The sequence below is a fragment of the Fundulus heteroclitus genome, chromosome 13 (assembly GCF_011125445.2).
Source record: "Fundulus heteroclitus isolate FHET01 chromosome 13, MU-UCD_Fhet_4.1, whole genome shotgun sequence".
Lineage (NCBI taxonomy): Eukaryota > Metazoa > Chordata > Actinopteri > Cyprinodontiformes > Fundulidae > Fundulus > Fundulus heteroclitus.
Window position 1 is genome coordinate 21,527,262 of NC_046373.1, and position 20,297 is coordinate 21,547,558.

General features: G+C 39.1%; 1 protein-coding gene across 1 annotated transcript in view; it reads left to right on the forward strand.

Moving 5' to 3' along the window:
• Positions 1–3,981: 3,981 nt before the first annotated feature.
• Positions 3,982–20,297, forward strand: part of med30 (mediator complex subunit 30) — a 59,976-nt gene continuing 43,660 nt past the window's right edge. Inside the window, exons 1-4 of the mRNA XM_021320431.2 lie at positions 3,982–4,104; positions 4,511–4,802; positions 9,446–9,604; positions 18,308–18,415. Of these exons, the coding sequence (XP_021176106.2) occupies positions 4,596–4,802; positions 9,446–9,604; positions 18,308–18,415 (474 nt within the window). The 5' untranslated portion in view covers positions 3,982–4,104; positions 4,511–4,595. The remainder of the gene's footprint in view (positions 4,105–4,510; positions 4,803–9,445; positions 9,605–18,307; positions 18,416–20,297) is intronic.

Below are 20,297 nucleotides of genomic sequence, written 5' to 3' on the forward strand. Positions count from 1 at the left end.
TCAGTTGATGCCCAGACTATCCTGAGAGAAATGACCCAGGCCTATTTCTCCTACAACTTCCACTCCGTTACTATTAAAATGGAGCGACAGGCAGACCTAAAGCCTGGATGTACACTATCTTGGTGTTATTTTTGACCAAGACATGTCATTGAAATCTAATATTAAACAGGTTTCCAAGAGTTTCCTTTTTTCACCTCAGGAATATCGCCAAAATTAGAAACATTCTGTCCAGGGATGATGCTGAAAAACTAGTCCCTGCATTTGTTACTTCAAGGCTGGACTATTGTAATTCTTCACTACCAGCAAGTCCACAAAATGCAGTTCAAAGTCTTCAGCTGATTCAAAATGCTGCAGCAAGAGTTCTGATGAAAATCAACAAGAGGGATCATATTTCTCCAATTTTTGCTTCCCTTCATTGGCTTCCTGTTAAATCAAGAATATAATTAAAAATTCTTCTTCTAACGTATAAAGCCCTTAATAATCAAGCTCCATCATATATCAGAGCTCTGATTACCCCGTATGTTCCTAACAGAGCACTTCGCTCTCAGACTGCAGGTCTGCTGGTGGTTCCTAGAGTCTCTAAAAGTAGAATGGGAGGCAGATCCTTTAGCTATCAGGCTCCTCTCCTGTGGAACCAACTCCCAGTTTTGGTCCGTGAAGCAGACACCCCGTCTACTTTTAAGACTAATCTTAAAACTTTCCTTTTTGACAAAGCTTATAGTTAGAGTGGCTCATGTTACCCTGAGCTACCTCTATAGTTATGCTGCTATAGGCTTAGGCTACTGGAGGACATCAGGGCCTATTTTTCTCACTCTGCTGAGTTCTATTGTTCTCCAATTTGCATTGCTTGTCGTCATTTCAGCTTTTAACTTTTTGTTCTCTCTCTTTTTTTGCTTTATAGTAGGTACACCTGGTCTGGCATTCTGTTAACTGAGACATCATCCAGGGAAGACGGCTCACCCACTACTACCATCTAATGTAGAACAGATTACTAGATCAATGTGTGCTTCTGTGCTTTTTTGTCTCTCTTGTTGTGTCTCTGCTCTGTCTTCTCTAACCCCAAGTTGGTCGAGGCAGATGACCGTTCATACTAAGCCCGGTTCTGCTGGAGGTTTTCCTTCCTGTTAATGGGGAGTTTTTCTTTCCACAGTCGCTTCATGCTTGCTCGGTATGAGGGATTGCTGCAAAGCCATGGACAATGCAGACGACTCTCCCTGTGGCTCTACGCTCTTTCAGGAGGAGTGAATGCTGCTTGTCAAGACTTTGATACAATCAACTGGGTTCCCTTATATAAGAGATTTTTGACCAGTATAATCTGATTGAATTTGACTTTGTAAAGTGCCTTGAGATGACATGTTTCATGAATTGGCGCTGTATAAATAAAATTGAATTGAATGTACACTGTGTGAAAATCCTGAATTGTAGAACCCTGATGGGACTCAAAGTAAAGAACTGAGCGAACATCTGTTTGCCTCATTTGCCATTAATTAAATGATCTGAATTAATTTACCACTTTTCTATAAATCCTGACCACACAAAGGACATTTACTCTATGCATTTATGAAAACGGTCAGGTTTCTGTGACCACTTTGTATAAACAAAATGGTTGCATACCAGGGGTCCAGTGTCCTGCCCATGCATGTTTTGACATGTAAATGGTGAATGGCTTGTACTTGTATAGCACTTTATCAAGTCTGAGGACTCCAAAGTGCTTCACGCTGCATTCAGGCATTCATACATTCATTCACACGTGAGCTACATTGCAACCACAGCTGCCCTGGGGCAGCATTAGACCACCAGCAGCATGCGAAGCAGGTGAAGTGTCTTGCCCAAGGACACAATGACTAGGAAGGATTGAGCAGAGGTTCAAACCAGCAACAGGATTAACTCCTAGGTCCTGTTGCACTGTCGCCCATTTCTTGTTTTGCCTCCTGGCTTCCTAAAAACTTTTAGCCACAAAAAAACTCTTCCTGTTAAAACAAGACAAACGAAACCCAGGGCATTAATTTCCATAGTTTATTATGGATTATTGTTACAATTCCTTTGAGTCTCATAAATATAAACCAATCAGGCATCTGGAGCTAATCCTAAGTGCTGCAGCCTTAGCCCTTACCAGCATCAGGAAAATGGATCATAACACGCCAGTCTTTGTCACTGCAATGGCTGTCTGCTTGAAAAGGGACATATTTTAAATCATTATCAGTATATTCGTTGTTGTATGTTCCTAAGACTAAATACAGCTCAGAGCTTTTTTTGTACGGGGTGAACACTGTATACCCCTAAGGTCATCAGAGATCTCTTTATACCCCCAGAACCAGAACTAAACAAGTATGGGCAGTATTTAGTTTCAAAGCTTCAGAGGTCTGGAAGTAACTTCTTAAAAATCTGTGCTGTGCAGAAACTATTTTCTCATTTAAATGATGACTGGATACATTACTGTTATCTGCAGCAGTCCAGAGAAAACCAAAGCTTATTTGATTAGTTGATCAGTTTAGTTCCATAGTTCTAAGCAATTCAGTTGTTCTAAAATTGTATTTTAATGTGACTTTCTTTGTCTACATTTTAAGGTACTCATTTGATGTTACTTGTATTGAACTTTTCTTTAACTGTGATTGTTTCTGTAAATCTCTTTTTATGAATGGTTTTATTCGAATAAATTAGCCATACATTACCTGAGCAGACAAAAGAAATTGACGGCTAATGAGAAGTTGTTGAGGAGCTTTTGCCTATTTGTCTTTAAAGAATTGTTTTAAATCCCACTAGAGGGGTTTTGAACTTGAATGGCCTGTTTAAGGTCCAGCAAAAGTATCTGATTAAAATCTGGATTTGATTCGTTTGTTTTTAGCCATTCAGAGGTGGATGTGCTTGTCTGCTTCAGTTTATAGTCCTGCTGGATAATTCAAGTGAGCCTGAAGTCTAAAGCTGATGGCTGGACAGTGTCCTTCAGGTTATTTTTGATGGGAGAAGAATTTACAGTTTTATTAGTAAAGTCCAAGTCACGTATGTCTAAAAGAAGTAAAGCAGCCCATTATATGACACAACCACTGTCATATTTAACTGTCAGACTCAGTATAGTTTTCTTTTTAATAAAAACTGTTATTTTTCACAATGTGTAATGGGACCCACACTTTTCACTTTTGACCAATCAGTCCACAGATTATTTTCCCAAACATCTTGGGAATCATCAAGACCATTTTTGACAAACGTAAAAAGGGCCTTGATGTTCACCTTGGTCACTGACCCTAACTGAGGCAAGCGAGCCCTGCAGTTCTTTAGATCTAAATGTTGCAAATCCAACAGTCATTTACAATATACATTTGTTCTTGTTAAGAACAAATGTATATTGTTCTTCTGAATATTTGAACAAACAATAACCAAGACAAGTAAGAATTAGAGCCGGACAGTATTCCATCCATTAAATAAAACTAAGCCATATTCATTAATTCTTTTGGTTATGCTAACAATCTTATCAGCATGTAATCACAATTGTAGCAAAGTTTGTTCAGTTCCTGTGTTGTGTGTATTTTCAGCTTTTTAGGGGTCGACAGAACAAGTTGTTATAACTTTCACACAGACTTGGTAGAGTTTTTACACCGGATGACCTTCTTGACGCAACCGGGGTTATAACCCGGCTCCCCTGCATCAAAATCATATTTATATCCAGGTACAAAAGAAAAACGTTGACCCTCACAATATGGCGGCATCGTAGATGTTATGAAAATATAACACCAGCAGGCTGCGCTGTTTCTCTGTCTTACAAATGGACCAAGTGTCGCCTAAACAAGTGTACAGTGCGCACTGATATGTCAAGATGGCCTTTTTTTTCCGTCATGGTAAAAAAAGAAAAAATAAAGCCATCCTCAATGTTAGAGGGAAAAACGTTATATGCTATAAAAAGGGAACGATAATTGAAGAACAACGACTAAGGAAAGTGAGCAGAGGAAATGACACGGTGGCGCATCTATTATAGAATTTACTACGTGATTTCCGGAACTAGCGACTCTCGTGAGAGTATGAAACAATTAGCAGCAGCTGTACCCAGGAGCTTGTTTGTTGTTAGAGGGCTTGACATGTCAACGAAAGAGCTAAATTAACACCACGAAGGTAACATTGCACGTCGTTCAGTCTCCTTTGAAAACATTAATATTCGGTGTTATGATACGTTTCTAGACGCGCCGGGGCTGTCTGAGCACACCGAAACAACCGGAGATGAAGTTGTGTGGTTTGAGTTAGCCTCGGCAACATCTCCACGTTACTTTATGTCACTATATGCGAAGCGGCTGTTTAAAGTCCACAACAACCTTAGGAGGGTATTTACAAACGTAAAACGTGTTTAAATATTTGATGCATGACTTATGTCAGCGTTTGTGACAGCTGTTAGGCTTTTAGATTCGCTTCTGCTTTACTAACAATGTTTAAAACTCTAGTAAGGTCAAACGCTAGTCAAGATTCCAGTTAAGCCATTAACGTGGATTCGTTTTTTTCCCCCTGTGCATCTCTTTCATTGAAGGAATGTGAAGGTGTGCGGATGTAGCTCAGCCTCACGGGAGACGCAGCCCAGACCCACACCTTCAGCATCCTGACCTGCTGTCTCCATGACGACCCCTCCTCTCGTGACTCCTTTTGTTGGCCAGCCTCCTCCTCCTCCTCCACCGCAACAACAACAACAACAACAACAGCAGCAGCAGGCCCAGGCTGCTCGAGATGTCAACACGTCTTCACTGTGTCGCATCGGCCAGGAGACGGTCCAAGACATTGTCCTCAGGACGATGGAGATATTTCAGCTACTCAGGAACATGCAGGTTAGTCTCTGCTAATAGTTTAAATAATGTTTTTTTCTCCCCCTAAATTACCTTTCAAGATTTAGATTGTCTTCTGTTGCTGTTTCACAGATGTCCAGTCCATATACCTGACCAGGGTTCCCGCGGATCCTTAAAAAGTCTTAAAAGGCATTGAATTCTGTAATATAAAACTAAGGCCTTAATTGGCATTAAAATGTCTTAAATCAGTCTTTCTTAGGTCTTAAAATTGTTACCATGTCATAAATAGGATTTTATTTTTGTAATCCTTACCAAACAGTAAAATAATTGACACAATTATATTTTTTTACATGTACCGAACGGCTCAATGTAACCATTATTGGTTCCGTCCCGATAGCGCACACGTGTCAAACTCAAGGCCCACGGGCCGAATCCGGCCCCTCAAGGCAATTTATTCGGCCCTCAAGAGCCAGAAAAAAGCATATCATGTCATAAAGTAGAGGCATATATCCTTTTTAAATAGTATAAAACGACTAAAACCCCTCAAGAGCCGAAAAAAAGCATATCATGTCATAAAGTAGAGGCATATATCCTTTTTAAATAGTATAAAACGACTAAAACTGTGCCTCCTGTGGTGAATGTTGATTCTTTTAACTGTGTAGTAACAGTATCCTGCCACTAGATGTCAGTTTTACCACAACATGTTAAAACCACCAAGAAATGTCCAAAAAGAGAAAAAGTGATGCAGAATAATCAGTTTAAAGTGTAACTCACCCCAATATCCACTTTTTTGCAGAAACACTGTATAAACTGGGTCTAGGGGTGCTAATTTTATGTTATTGTGAAATTATTTTAAATTTTTATGCGAACTAGAATGAAATTATGAAGTCAATAGTATCATCTATACAGGTGCAACTAGCCCTTTTAATGACTTGATGATACCAAAGTGGCCCAATATAGAAATGAGTTTGACACCTCTGCGATAGCGGAACCAATAAAGACTTTTTCGGCCGGACCATAGCTGCGAAAAAGAGTTGCCGCTGGTTATGTTGTGGTTTTTAAAACTGATTTAAAGTTTATTTTAGTAGGGAGCAAAACAAAGTTTGTGGTTGTTAAAAATATTTCTGTAATTTGTGTGTTTTTTAGCTTTCTTCCTATATGGAATGTTTTTCAAAATTTTAAACATGTCTACTGGGCCCGAAAGTAATGGTTTATGTTAAAATAAACATTTGGGTGAAGTTGTCGCAACCAGGTTTTTCTTGTTTATTGTGAAGTTGGTCTTAACTTTTTATTTCAAGTGGCATTAAAATATCTTTAATTTAACTTGCCTTATGCTGTAGGAACCCTGCTGACTATCACACGATAATTAGGAAAGTGGACTATTCCAATTTGGTGGTCATTAACAGTTCTTTTTCTTGAATGTTTGCCCAGTTGATCTGCCCAAGTAAATGCACACATGATTCGGTTTGCACTGTTGTCAGCTTGGCTTAGTGCAACCTCACAGTGACTGTGGCTGCTTTAACGTGTTTTATACGGCAAGAATAAAGAAGTTCTAGATATAATAATAGTCTTGTAATTATGAATGTGTGATATACTCATCTCTGGTAGTTTGAAAGATTGAATTCAGTATTTCCCACCTTTTTATCATGGAAAAAAGTTGGTTAAAGAAAAAAAAAAGATTTTCAGGCTTAATTCTCCATTCCATTGTTTGTAAATCAGGTCAGTTAATTTGTGCACCCAACTGTTTGTCTGTCTGTCCATCCATCCATCCATCCATCCATCCATCCATCCATCCATCCATCCATCCATCCATCCATCCATCCATCCATCATCTGTCCCTCCACTTGTCAATCCCTCAATCAATCTTGCATTCTGTTTATCCCGTGCATTCATGTATCATTCACTCTATTTTTCCCTCGGTTAGTACAAACATGAATTTTGTGCGTCCATCTACCTTTTGGCCTATCCTGCCTGCCCATTGTGATATATTCATATATTCATATTATATATCATATATATTCATGGTGATAATGATAAAAGCGGTGATAAAAAAAATATTAACAGTTTTTACAGTCTTTTTTGGGTAACCGTGGCTATGACTACATGTCAGTAATAGCCCAATAAGCACAAATACTGTCCTTAAAAAGCATTTGAAAATGTAACATAAATATATATTTTTAAATGTTTCATCAGGACTCTAGTTACATAAGGAAGTGTAATATTTATTACCAAACTGCACACAGTAACTACATTTAATTATATTTATGAATTTATTGATATTAATTGATGCTCTCAATAAACCAAGAGTGGAGAAAATAGCTAGAAATAACATTGACTAACATGAATAAATGAATGAATGAATGAATAACAAAATAACTGATCTGGGAGTTTTCAGAAACCAGTAGTTAGAATTTAATGTTGTCAAGATAAATCCAAATTCTTATTAGTATTGTGCTGATGCCATTTTTTGGCCCGGATACCGATACCTGGCTGTGCAGTATTGGCTGATACCGATACCATCTGTTTGAAATTGGTGTGTGTGTGTGTGTGTGTGTGCATATGAAGAACTGCATACTACTTAGGGTAGTAGAACTTTTTATTGCCTACCTGGAATGGGTGACAATAGTTGAATAAAGTTTTGGCTCTCAAAGACCAAAATAGTGCAACATTCGTGAAATTACAACATGTATAAAAGTAGTGCAACAGTAAGACAGTAAAATTACATTAATAATTGAATAATCCCTTTTATACCCTGAGTTTTGGCTCTCAAATGCCAAAATAGTGCAACTTTCATGAACTTATATAACATGTATAATACTCGTCAGGAGAGAGAAGGCTGCGTTCAAGTGACATACAAACAAAATGGTATCGGTGCCTATTTGTTAGTACTCACCGATACAGATACCACCATTTTAGTGCTGGAACGGGGCCCCATCCCATACTGGTATCGGTGCAACACTAATTCTTCATGATGACGATAAAAATGATACAATCAAGGCCGAGCCCTATCAAGGACCACAAGACTGAGATTATCATTTAGGGCCTGATTATCGGTTCAATCAACATGTATAGAGTTTTTTTTTTATTGGCTGCTTGTCAAAGTAGTTGTTGCAGTTGAAAAAGGGCAGAAAGACCTTAAGCATCTTGGGCCTGGTCAGGCATGGGCGTCCACTGGAAGAGCACTCTATCCAGCAGGGCTGAATATCTTATTGGCACACAAAGTGAATCTTCATGACAATTAAAACCAACAAATGCATCACAAGCAGTCCTTTACAGCATTATTAATGAACATTTGAAACTTGCAATAATGGTATATTTTGCAAACCTTATTTGTGCATATATTTATTGTTAAAGACTAGTTTTCATGTCAGTCTCTCTTTTTGGCATGAGTTGACATTGTCACAGGAGGGTGCTAAAGTCCCCCCCAACAGATCATCAGGATGGTAAAAATAAAATATTGCTTTCAGGTTTGCGTGCAGAATTAATAATTTATCTGTCTAAATCTGTGTTTTCTATTGACCTTTAACGGCCCAAATATGCCCCGTAGGCTGCAGAACTCCCAGGTCTGATCTCGCTGTGAGACTAGATGGATTATTTAACAGCAAATGTAGAGAAATGATTGGAGATGGTTGAAAAAAATTATAAATCATTATTCACTGTTTTGCATTATTTACTTTTTTCATCTCATTGACCCACACGGATAATTGGTGTTACAGAGATAATGAGACCAAGTAGTTCTTCTTTGGATATTCTTTAATTTTTAAAAAAAATATTTTAGGGTTTTTAATGATGTCAAAACAATTAGAGGGGCCTGTGAAAAAATAAAACGCTGCTACCTGTACCACGGAAATCTCTTCTTGCTTCACATTTTTAGCTTTATTCTGTTCAGTTATAATCGTTGTACTTTTCTCCGAGGTCAGGCTGATGTCTAAAGTCAATCATCTCTGGATTCTTCTAAATGATTTGGTTGTGCTTAGTTTTCCCTGAAGTTGACGCGCAGCAGCTTCAGCTGTCTTAAAGCGGAGGTCAGCCTGAGTCGACATGGACGTGTCCGTGGTTCTCTGACGCTCTCTTCCTGCTGCGTCTTTCCATCAGGGCCAAACGGGCGTTCTTCTTGTGCAGCCGAACTCACAAACAGCATTGTTGTGACTTGTCTCTTTAGATAACAGACTCTTACTAATAAAAATTCTTCCTGGATCCTCGCTCCTCCGCTTTCGTTATTCCCGTCTCGACCTCTCTTTCACTGTCTCTGTGTTCGCCCCGCAGGCAGGCTTGTTCATGTTATGTAGGATGCTTATAATCAGACATCGGAGCCCCAGAGGCTTTGTTGATCCTCCGAATGAAAGAATGCATTGTTGCTTTTGCACCCATTGTCGTTTAATGCCAGTAATCCTGAAATAGGACCATCCAATGGCGGTGAAAGACTTTATTTTTTGATGCTGCCGAATTGAAGGTTTAATCTCGTTTAAAAATGAGATTAAAAAAGCAGCTGGATTAAATAAACAAGTCATCTGAGCTTTAAAAGGTCCGACCTAATTAATCTTTTTTTTTTGTATTTGTTTGAAATATTTGTGGTTTTACATCCTTAAAGGAAACCTAATTGCCTATTACTGCTCCAGCTCTGCCCTGTTTTATCCCTTTTAGCGCAGATAAGTGAACCAGGTCTGTCTCTTCTTCTGTCTCAGCTGCCTAACGGAGTGACGTACCACACCAACACCCATCAGGACCGGCTGGGAAAGCTTCAAGAGCATCTACGGATGCTTTCTGTTCTTTTCCGCAAGCTGCGCCTGGTCTATGACAAATGCAACGAGAACTGCGCCGGGCTGGACCCCATCCCTCCGGAGGTGAGGCCAAATGTCGTGGTTGGTCATGGTGAAGGAGATGAATGGGGAAGTAGTGGAGCTGATGAGTGTGAGAATTGGTTCAGAGAAGCTTTTCTGTTCAGGTAAAGTTACAAAGACTCACTTGAACATGTAGTTAAATCTGATTTTCACAACAGAAACCTTTTCAATGAACCTGGGTAGCTTTTTAAAAAACAAAAAAAAAAAACTATACTTCTTTGTATTCATAATATTTTTAGCCATGGTATAAAATGTACCAATGGTTTGGTTTAGTGTCAAAGCTTTACTGCTATTTTCTTTTACTTTCAGAGCTGGCCTTATTTAACTGGGTATTATTAATATTTATTCCACATTTATCTAATCTAAAATGTTTTAATTTGCTATTGAATATCTTTTCTAAAGTACCCGTTTCTTTCTGACCTTTCCCTTGTTCCTAATATTACATTCATTAACTTTATTGGCAGGTAAGATGACTTTAGGGCTTCCATCTCTGTATCTGTTGAGTTTTAATTTAGAAGGAGCAGCCTTGATGTTTCACACTAGATGATTACTTTTTTTTTCCCTTCCTGCCTCGCATGATTTTATCTTTCTCACATTTCTGTGGAGGAATTTTGCTTCAGTCCGTTGAGGCTTGTTTTTTTTTTTTTTTGTTTGTTTTCCTGCACACCTCTCAAGTTCCCACAGTATCATTTCAGACGGGATGAGGTCTGGATTTTGACTTGGCCTTTGAAACACTGATTCTTTTTTGTCTCTCCCTTCCTTGGCAGCCATTTTTATTTAAATTTGCTGCTTTTGGGGGTCTTTATCCTGCTGAGGAACCAATAATGGCCCATTATGCTGAAAGTTGTCCAAAATAAGCTGAAATTATCCATCCATCCATCCATTTTCCGAACCGCTTTATCCCTCATGGGGTCGCGGGGGGTGCTGGTGCCTATCTCCAGCGTTCACTGGGCGAGAGGCGGGGTACACCCTGGACAGGTCACCAGTCTGTCGCAGGGCAACACAGAGACATAAGCTGAAATTAGAATCTAAATATTGTAATTGTATGATTGTTAAAAAAGTCTATGTGCTCATTTCCTCCACTGTTTAGGCGGTTTATCAGCCAATCAGCTCTCTCTGTTTCCACCATCTTCCTGCTTAAGACACTCTTAGGCTCACTAAAAGTCCTCTTCACTAACATTTTGTAACTTTAGGAGCTCCTTTAAGGCCTAAGATGCTTTGTGAATAACTTTTGTTATTTTACTGAGGTAAAATTCTAAGAAAAATCTTAGAATTTGGGGAATTCTAAGATTTTTCCTAAAATGACATTACTAAGAGCTACTTTTAGTCTTAGTAATCTTTGTGAGCAGGAAGTTTTGGAGCACTTCATGCTTCCTGCAGCTGACCCAAGTTTTTGGAGATGCAGATTTCATTTTCCAACAGGACTTGTCACCTGCACACAGCGCCAAAGCTACCAGGACCTGGTTTAAGGACCATGGTATCCCTGTTCTTAATTGGCCAGCAAACTCACCTGACCTTAAGCCCATAGAAAATCTATGGGCTTAAGGTCAAGAGGAAGATGTGATACTTCAGACCTAGCAATGCAGAAGAGCTGAAGGCCACTATCAGAACAACCTGGGCTCTCATAACACCTGAGCAGCGCCACAGACTGATCCACTCCATGCCACGCTGCATTGCTGCAGGAATCCAGGGAAAAGGAGCCCCGACTAGTATTGAGTGCTGTACATGCTCACATTCTTCATGTTCATATGTTTCAGTTGGCCAACATTTCTCAAAATCCTTTTATTGTATTTGTCTTATTCTAATTTTCTTAGATACTGCATTTGGGGATTTCAATAGTTCTCAGTTATTAATCAAAATTTAAAAGAACGCGTGAAAATATATCAGTCTATGTATAATGAATGAATATTATATAAAAATTTCACTTTTCCAATGGAATTACTGTAAAAACAAATCAACTTTTTCATGATATTCTAATTATATGACCAGCACCTGCACAATAATTGTCCATTGTCAAAGAGGATGGACATCATCCCCTGTAGAAACCCAAAATGTGCTGGTCAGCTTCAGCATGTTTCTTTAAAGTAAAAAAAAACAAAAAAAAAAACAAGGTTGATCTTAAACTGAGCATTTCTGGAGTTCCTCTAAACCGTACCACGTCCAACCATCTACATTTAACTTTTTGTGGGAAGTGCTCTCTCAAAACAGCCAATCTGAACAGTTTCTGTTAATTACAAATCTTTTACGTCATCTTCTATTACTGAGGTTGACTGTATATTTGAACCTAAAGACATGGGGTTTGCAAATTTGGTGACAGTTTTATAGATAATATTGAAGCATGAATTTAGTTATGAAATATGCAACATGGTGTCCATAAGTCGGTTCATTAGTAATTATACTTAGTTGCTTTTTCCTTTTAAAGCCGGTAAGGACAATAGTTACAGGTCTGAGAGTGCCACTATAAAAAAAATAAATAAATAAAAAAAATCAAATGATTGATTAAATGTATCCATAGTTAGTTGTGGTTGATGGCATGTGTGTAGATAAATGTATATCTTTTTAAATAACTCCATGGTCATTTGTTGCAAGATGTTATTAATTTAGTCTTTTACTGCTGTAAAAGCCAGAGGATGGAGTAAACGCTGCTCTGTACACAATAAGTGATCTAAAATGGAAATGATAAAAGCAGATACAAGGTGTGTGTGTGTATATTTATATATGTATTAGGGCTGGGCAATAAATCTAAATTTAAAAAATAGATTTTTATAAAAAGATAAGGTGAGACTATATTGTTCAGACTGAGATGATCTATGTTGCCTTATAATTATGGTTTTATGTTTTCCAGTAGGTTATTTTTCAGCCATTTCTCATATTTATCTACAGCTCATTATATTTAGTTTATGAAAAGAGAAACCTATCGTACATCGGCATTCAGCCTTAAAATATTGAGATTATTTTTGCACCATCACCCTCATGTTTAGCTACGTCCACAGATTTTCTGTCAGATTCAAGTTGAGACTGTCTGGGCTGTTCTGAAACACTAGACAAAAACATATGATACGTATTTAGATAGCTAATAATCAAATGTAATGTTTTATTGAAATTTGAAATCATACATTAAAAGCAGCTACAGTTATTTCCTTGTTTAATGTCCTAATCCTGTATGGCAGGCGGTACATCATTGATTTATTTACTCAGCCCTAGACCAGTAGAGGTTTAGGTTAACGGCGGTATAGACGAGGGATCTGGTCCAATCAGAGAAGGGCTACTGTGATATTCTGTACAGTTTTCCACAATGGTCTGTGGCACAGGAAATGTGGCACAATAAAAAAAAAACATTCAAAGGATTTAATGCACTTTCACTTTATATTTTCATCTTCAAGTAGCTATTTAACTGTGTGTTGCTCAATAGGTTAATGGTGAATATGTATTAACACATCTATATGCAGTGCATTTAATGGTTTTCTTTAAAATATCTCAAATATCTTTTTATACATGTTTTTTTTTAATATTGAGGCACATTTTGCCCTCAGTCAAGCTACGCAATGATTAGAAGATTAGCTTAACTCGTCTTCATTAGACTGATTTATCCTTACAGATTCCACCTCCAGCAGATGTTTCATCTGCTAAACGTTTGAGACGCTGCCTTATTTTTACAAAGCGTTACGTTCTGGAAGCTGTTAGAAGTGAAATCAGGCCATTTCTGCTGCTGCCTCACGGATCCCCCAACAGAACTGCGCTCAAAACCAGCCGACGTTACCCTGGGGGACTCTTGACTCAGCGTCTCCCTCTGGGCTCGTCTTTTTCTGGGCTCACAGCAGATCCATTGGCGGCTCCAGGATAGTCTCCAGAGTGTCTTTACAGCTTTGCTGCGGATTACGGCCACGGGCCACCTTCAGCAACAACAGCACCTGAGTTCTGCCCTAACGGAAACGCTGAACGTGCGTTTTTGCGTCATGTTTTTGGCCCGTGTGACATTGCAGACATGTTGTTGCTCTTAAACTTAAGGGTTCGATTGCTCTTCCCGTCTGCAGGGTGCCATGCAGCGCTGCAGCGTGGCTTTCCTCCACTGTTTGATTGGATTTATGACTGCAGCAGCCCCATCCCAATTTCTAAAGATTGCCTCTGAGCTAATCTTTCTCACCAGACTCCCACTGGGGATAAGGGAGGATGTAGGAGGACACCGGTCTTGAATTGGAACAAATTTCTGTTTAATGCTCACCATGTGTCACCGTTGAATAATACCGTATCTGAACACAGGTCTGTCCTTCTTTTTCCATCTCCAAATCAAAATCTATGACGATGGTGGCATTTTTCTTTGCTGCTACCATCTGCCCTCCCCCCCGTCTTCCCCCACCTTAATTCAAATGTTTGTTCACTTCCCCTGGAGACCCAGTCTGGCACTGACCAGCCAATAACTTAGCTCACCGTGTTTGTCTGGGGCTGAGAGTTGTTGATTTTGGCCCAGCGTCCGCGTCATTTATCATCCCGGGGAAAATTCAGGTGCCGGCCTGACAGCAGCTCGCTATTGGCTGCCTGAAACAGGAAGTGGAATCAATGACTCGAGCAGCGTGACCTCACCGCAGCCTAATTAGCAGCAGACCTGTTTAATGAACAGCTGGACTCATCACCCTCTTCCTCTCCAGCTGCTCTTCGTTGCAGCTTTTTTTTCCCCTTCACGTCTTCCTCCTCCATCTTTAGGGGATTAGTTGATCTTTTTTTTTTTCTTCGGTTTGCTCAATATTAACAGTTTTCTCCTTTTTCCTCTTTTTTTTTTTAATAGGTAATTTTTTCATGCAGTTGAAAAAAATAACTACTTTTGAACTTTTTCCCCATTTTGTCAGCAACACTACAAGCTTCAGTGTTACAATATGATCTGTGGTGATGGATTGTGAAGTGGAAGGGAGTGATTCATAGTACTGCATGTTGTTTTTTTCTCTTTTTAGAATAGGAAGCGTGCGGCATGCATATGGTAGCAACCTCCTTTAATTTTATACGCTTGATTTACATCCTATGCTGCCGATTCCACCTTTCTTGCTTTGCACGTTTATGAACTGAAATTTTCACTAATTCTTCTTTGCAAAATAGCTCAATCTCAGTCAGATTGGATGGATAACATCTGCAAACATAAATTTTCACGTCTTTCCCTATATTCTCTAATACAGGTGAACTTCTGGCCCAATCGAGTCTTATTACCCCCCTAGATTGTCCTCTGTTTAGCTCAATCCATATTCTTATCTACTACCACCAGCTTTGCTATCCCCACTAAAGCATAAATCCCTACAGCATGATGCTGCCAACACCAGAGCGGAGGCCTGTATGTATCGCACAACAAGAGGGACTTTTTTTTTTGCACACCTGGTCAAATCTTCTGGGGAAAAAAAACAGCAATTTCCCTCTGGGATTATTAAAGTATATCTGATTCTGATCTGATCATCAGGGTAGAACCGTTTCTACATGGGCAGAAACTGCAGGGAGGTTACTTCCCACATGTTCTGCACTTAAGGAGTTTTTGTTCTTGCCACCTCTAGTAAAATAGTTAATTTCTCTCTTTTTTTTTTTTTTTTTTTTTTTTTTTTTTAGTGTGTGTACAAACCTTTAATTTTCCTCCAGTGTTTTTGCATTTTAGCTAGAATGTGATTATGCTCTGATCTGACCAGAGCACTTTCCTTCCCTACGCTTGTTGTCATCACTACATGGCTCACAGCGAACTGCAAATAGGACGACTTTTTGTCTCTCTTTCAACGTCTTTCTTCTCGCTCTCCCATAAAGACCAGATTTGTCTAACTCATCACTTCAAGTTGTCTACCAATAGATTCTGCCACCTGAGCTGTGGATCTCTGCAGCTCCCCCAGAGTTACTGCTTGGCTCTTGGCCACATCCCTGATTAATGCTCTTCATGCGCAGCCTGTCGATTTAGCTGGACTCTCACATGTCTGGGATGCTTGCGTTTTTGCCAAACTATTTGTAGTTGGCTCAAACAATCGTCAACGGTATCTTGTTGGGATATTGATTTGTGACCCATAGCTGCTTAAAACTTCTCTCTTAAAGTAACGGTTTGGTCTTCATGAAGCTGTTTGTTCTCTAATGCTCTACCAAACCTCTGAGGCCTTCACAGACCAGCTGGATTTATACAGAGATTAAATAACCCACAGGTGGACTCTGTTTCTGTTTAGTAATTAGGTGACATTTGAAGTGTTTGCGCTGGATTTTATTTAAAAGGTGGGGGAACAGATATGCCCTTCAAATGTTACTTTTGTAAAACTTTTTAATAAAAGTTTACACTTCACAATTATGCACCTGTTTTGTCACAAGTTTGCTCTTAGCTGAAACAAAGTGGAGAAGGTTTAAGGAGTATAAATACTTTTGCAAGGCGCTATATTCTCTCTTTCTTCTTTTTCGCTCCCGCTCAAGTCCACCGCAGCTCTTGTCATTTCCTGCGGCAAACAGTCAAGCTGTTTCATTTCCCGCTCTCCTTATCCGTTCACCCTGCTATTTTCTTATTACTTGGATTTTTTTTGTGTGTTTCCGCTTCCTTCCTTTTTTTTTTTTTATCTGCCCTTTCCTCTTGTCTCACCGAGGCAACCTGGAGAACTTCATTAGCTCATTCCTCTCTGTCAGGCTACAAACCACATCCATCTTTCTGTAGAGGAGGCAGGGGTTATGACTCACACAGGCACATTCTCGCACATACATTTACTCTGACTCACACACACAATGTACTCCACATCCATCTTTTCCCAGCTGTACTCAGCACATTTTATTTGCCTCCCTCTCCTCTGCCAACATCTGCCCACCACCCTCGGGTTGCGATATGCGGATTGGCTTTGCTCTAAAATGATCTGGTGCAGAAACATTAGCGTTTTTTCCTTCTGGGAGTTTTCTTGCGATACAGCTCGGCGTTTGGTATATAATGTCCGACACGGTCTCCATGTTGTCCTTTCTTCTTCTTTTCCAGGAAACCCTCAGGACTGAAAGTTTTCCTTTTTTTATTTGTGCGTTTGACGCACAAAATGGGTTAAAGATTCCACCTCTTTCTTCTTTATTGGTCCTCAAATATACTCATATTCCCCTTTACCCCTCGCTTACATTAGGTTGGCTTTAATCTTGTTTTGCTTTAGATCTACTCATTCACTGGTTATTACTGTGATCGCTTGTAGAACAAGCAGCTGCACAGCTTCAGGCAAAACCGAAAATAACCAAGAACCTTGGAGAATTTATAGTGAGGTTATCCAAAATACTTTGAAAGTGTTTTCCCACCATTTCTCTTTTATTGTGGTCGTAATTTGTTTGGAGGCTCTCCAAGCTAATCTGTGTTTGCCATCTTGTTTGCTATGGGTGTGTTTGTTTTGAAGAGGAACATTTACATTAGTTTAAGTTCTTTCTTTGCCAACTGCAACTTTGGTCTTTAAGGAACATATTTGCTTTTATTTATGTTAACTCAGTTAGCTTACAGTTGGTAGTTTAAATGAATAAACGCCCCTTTTTTGTAAAGCTTTAAGGTTAAGTCAAAACAGTCATTTTTTTCTAAATCCTCCTAAAAAAAGAGGCTTTAAAGTAAAAAAAAAAATCATGTAGTTTTGGTTTTACAGCACATTTTATTTTTTTTTTTTTAGTAAAGAATAAAAATAAAGCAACATGATATGATTGTGCGTCGTTTTACCGACAAGTTGATGAGAACTCCTAAGAAGAATGTGGGATTCGCCTCTAGTATCCTAACATTGTTCTCAGGTCTACCGCCCCAAGATGTAAAAGACGTAATTTATGTGTCACATCTGAAACAGTCAATGCGGGTTTACTCTTAAATTTACATTTACAATTAAAAAGTCTCACGGGACCTTCTAAATCCTTGTATATGTGACAACAGCACCGGCAACCTGTCCAGGGTGTACCCTGCCTCTAACCCAGTGAGCACTGGAGATAGGCACCTGCAACCCTGCAAGTATATGTGTGTATTAGATGATGGATGGATTATTATCTGCCCAAAAAAGAAGCGAAGGAAAGCACCAAATATGATGAATGTTGGGTAAAATCCTCACTGGAAAGATCAAGGCAAAATAAATCAGCATGAGGTTAACTAGTTGGTTGCTTTAAAAAAAAAAAAAAGTTTTATTTTTTTGAACATTCTTGTTTAAAGTAAATGCAGTAAACCTTCTTCTCATGTCCACTGCTGCTGTTACCAGCAGAGGGCAGTATGACGTAAGAAAGCAGGCGGTGGCTGGTGCTTCTCCCCAGAATGCTGCCATAGCCTGAAATCTCTCGCACATCAGCCCCTCGGTGGTGTCAGGCAGACAAGGTCAAGCACACAGACCGTTTAAAAATGAATTAATCTCTCAGTCGCTGTCTCCTTCGCTTGCTCTTCTCTCACAGAGAGGCGAATCTGCCTCCTGCCCGAGTTTGAGAGCTTACACAGAATCTGCCTTTTTCTGTTGCTTCTCGGAAAACCAGAGAAGAAGACAGCTGACTGGTCATGCAGTGTACCTGAGAGTGAGATGTAAATCTAAGCTTTACCTGAAAATAAACCTAAATTGTTCAATCTGTTGTATGTGAGGGGGGGGGGGGAAATGAAGAACTCTGGATTAGACCCAAATAATGTTGAAAACGGATTTCATTGCAATAAATACATAACCATAGCAGTGTGTATTTGCCAGCTGTGAGGGCAGTTGCTTTGCTTACAGTAAGTAACACAGACTCTCTCCTTTCCAGCAACTGATACCCTTTGTGGAGGATGACGGCTCCAAACACGACGACCGTTCGGGCGGGCAGAGCCACCTCACAAGCGAGGAGAGGAGGGAAATCCTGGAAGTCAACAAGGTATCGTGTTCCTTGTCTTAGTGCACAGCCCTGTTTGTGTCGCAGGTTGGATTACCAGCCAGTACCAACATGAGATGATGCGTAAACGGTAATTACAGAAAAAAAAAAAACGGAGTAAAGTTTCCACATTATCTTCTAGATTACAAATGGAAATTAAGCATGAAATCTCTTCCAGGCAGGTAGTCTGAGACGGCAGCATTGATTTGATGTCTTAAAGGCTGACTTGCTGTTGTTTGGATAACATGCAGCAGAATTAAGAAGCTACGCTTGGTTAACTTTATTATCTGCTGATAGAGTTTGGGTATTCAAATGAGCTTTTGAGGCTGCAGGGAAATGCTATTAAATGCTAATAGGGAATTTATTTCTTTAGAGAATTTCAGATATTCACAGCTATCTGTGCATTTCATTGCTGTGCAAGTGGTCACCTGGGTATGTGGTTTGCATTTATAAACCAGAGGAACATTAAGGTTGCTGAAGTTTTTACTCCACTGCTGCAGGAGATGGAGCCCTGCTTCTCTGTGGCAGTTAAAAATTAGAGCAAAATCCCAGCTGGTGATTCTAATTGTCCTTTTCACACAAACTGCCTTTGTCCCTTAGTCCTAAAAACTGCATAGGAAGGTGGCGTGTTTGAAAGTGTTCCCAAAAGAAATGGGACCACCTTCCCTACTTAACAGCAAGGAAAACACAGGATATCGATCAATTTAATTGATATTTAAGCTGAATAAGAAAATGGCAGATAATCAGAATCATCAAAGAAAATTTTTCTAATTTGACCATGGCAACATTTTTTGCTAAATTAGAGAATTTAATTAACGTCTTGAAATTATTGTTTAACACAAAGGGATTGAAGTTGCACATATTGGATCATTTGGAGTTGCTGTGTTATCCATCTTTTTATATGCTGTTATTCTGCTTTATATTGTCAGCATACATTTTCTCTTTTTTTTATTTACATTTATATTCTAGTGTAGTTTATTTTCATGTCATATTCACCCATCTGCTTAAATTTATGGATGAAAATATACCTGGGTACATCTGCCGGTTTTAAAACTAGTAGATTGTTTTCAGTGATGTGACTTTTACTGATAGTTGTTTAGGAATGTTTAAATTACTCTGACAGTTTTTTGAAGTGAGGTGATTGTCAGCTGTTAGACCAGATTAGTTGGTCCCGGAGGCTGAAGCTAACGGCTCCTCCAGGACTTTAGTTCAAAGCAGATTTATAGTATAAAAAAAACAAAAGCGTATCTCAAAAATGTCCGACTGGTTCATACACACTATTTTATGAACCTGTAAACTGTCATTTTTGCACTACATGGTTGTCAACATTTAGGCCTGTGTTTATGTGGGAATTGCAGATGGGGGAAAAAAAATAAATTTACCAACAGAAGCACACTGATGCTTCCGGTTTTACAAAAAAAGTCTTATTCTGATGCCACTACACCAGTAATTAAAAAAACAATTCATGTTTTAGTCCACCTTATAGTCCGAGAAATACGGTACTCTTTTGGCAGACTGGACTCGTGTCAGAGTGCTTCTGAATCCCTCCGTAAGATGCCGGTTTGTTAGATGTCCAAACTGCAAACGTCATCAGACCTGGAAAAATAAAAATCATGAGATATGCAATTTAAAAGTGGTGAACTAAAGGAGTTTTTTAAAAAAAAAAAATGTTTTAAACATATGACATTGGCATGCCGACTAAACATCTGTTCCTAAAATGTGTTTAATGAAACCATCGAACGCTGCAGATGAAGTCTTACACTATACGTCTCTAGCCCTACTTGATTAATAATCTTATTCTCTGTAAGACTTATTTTGATCTCAATGGATCACAATATGAAAGACCTCTTTCGGCTCTTAATCTGAATCTTAGATTGGGCCCCTG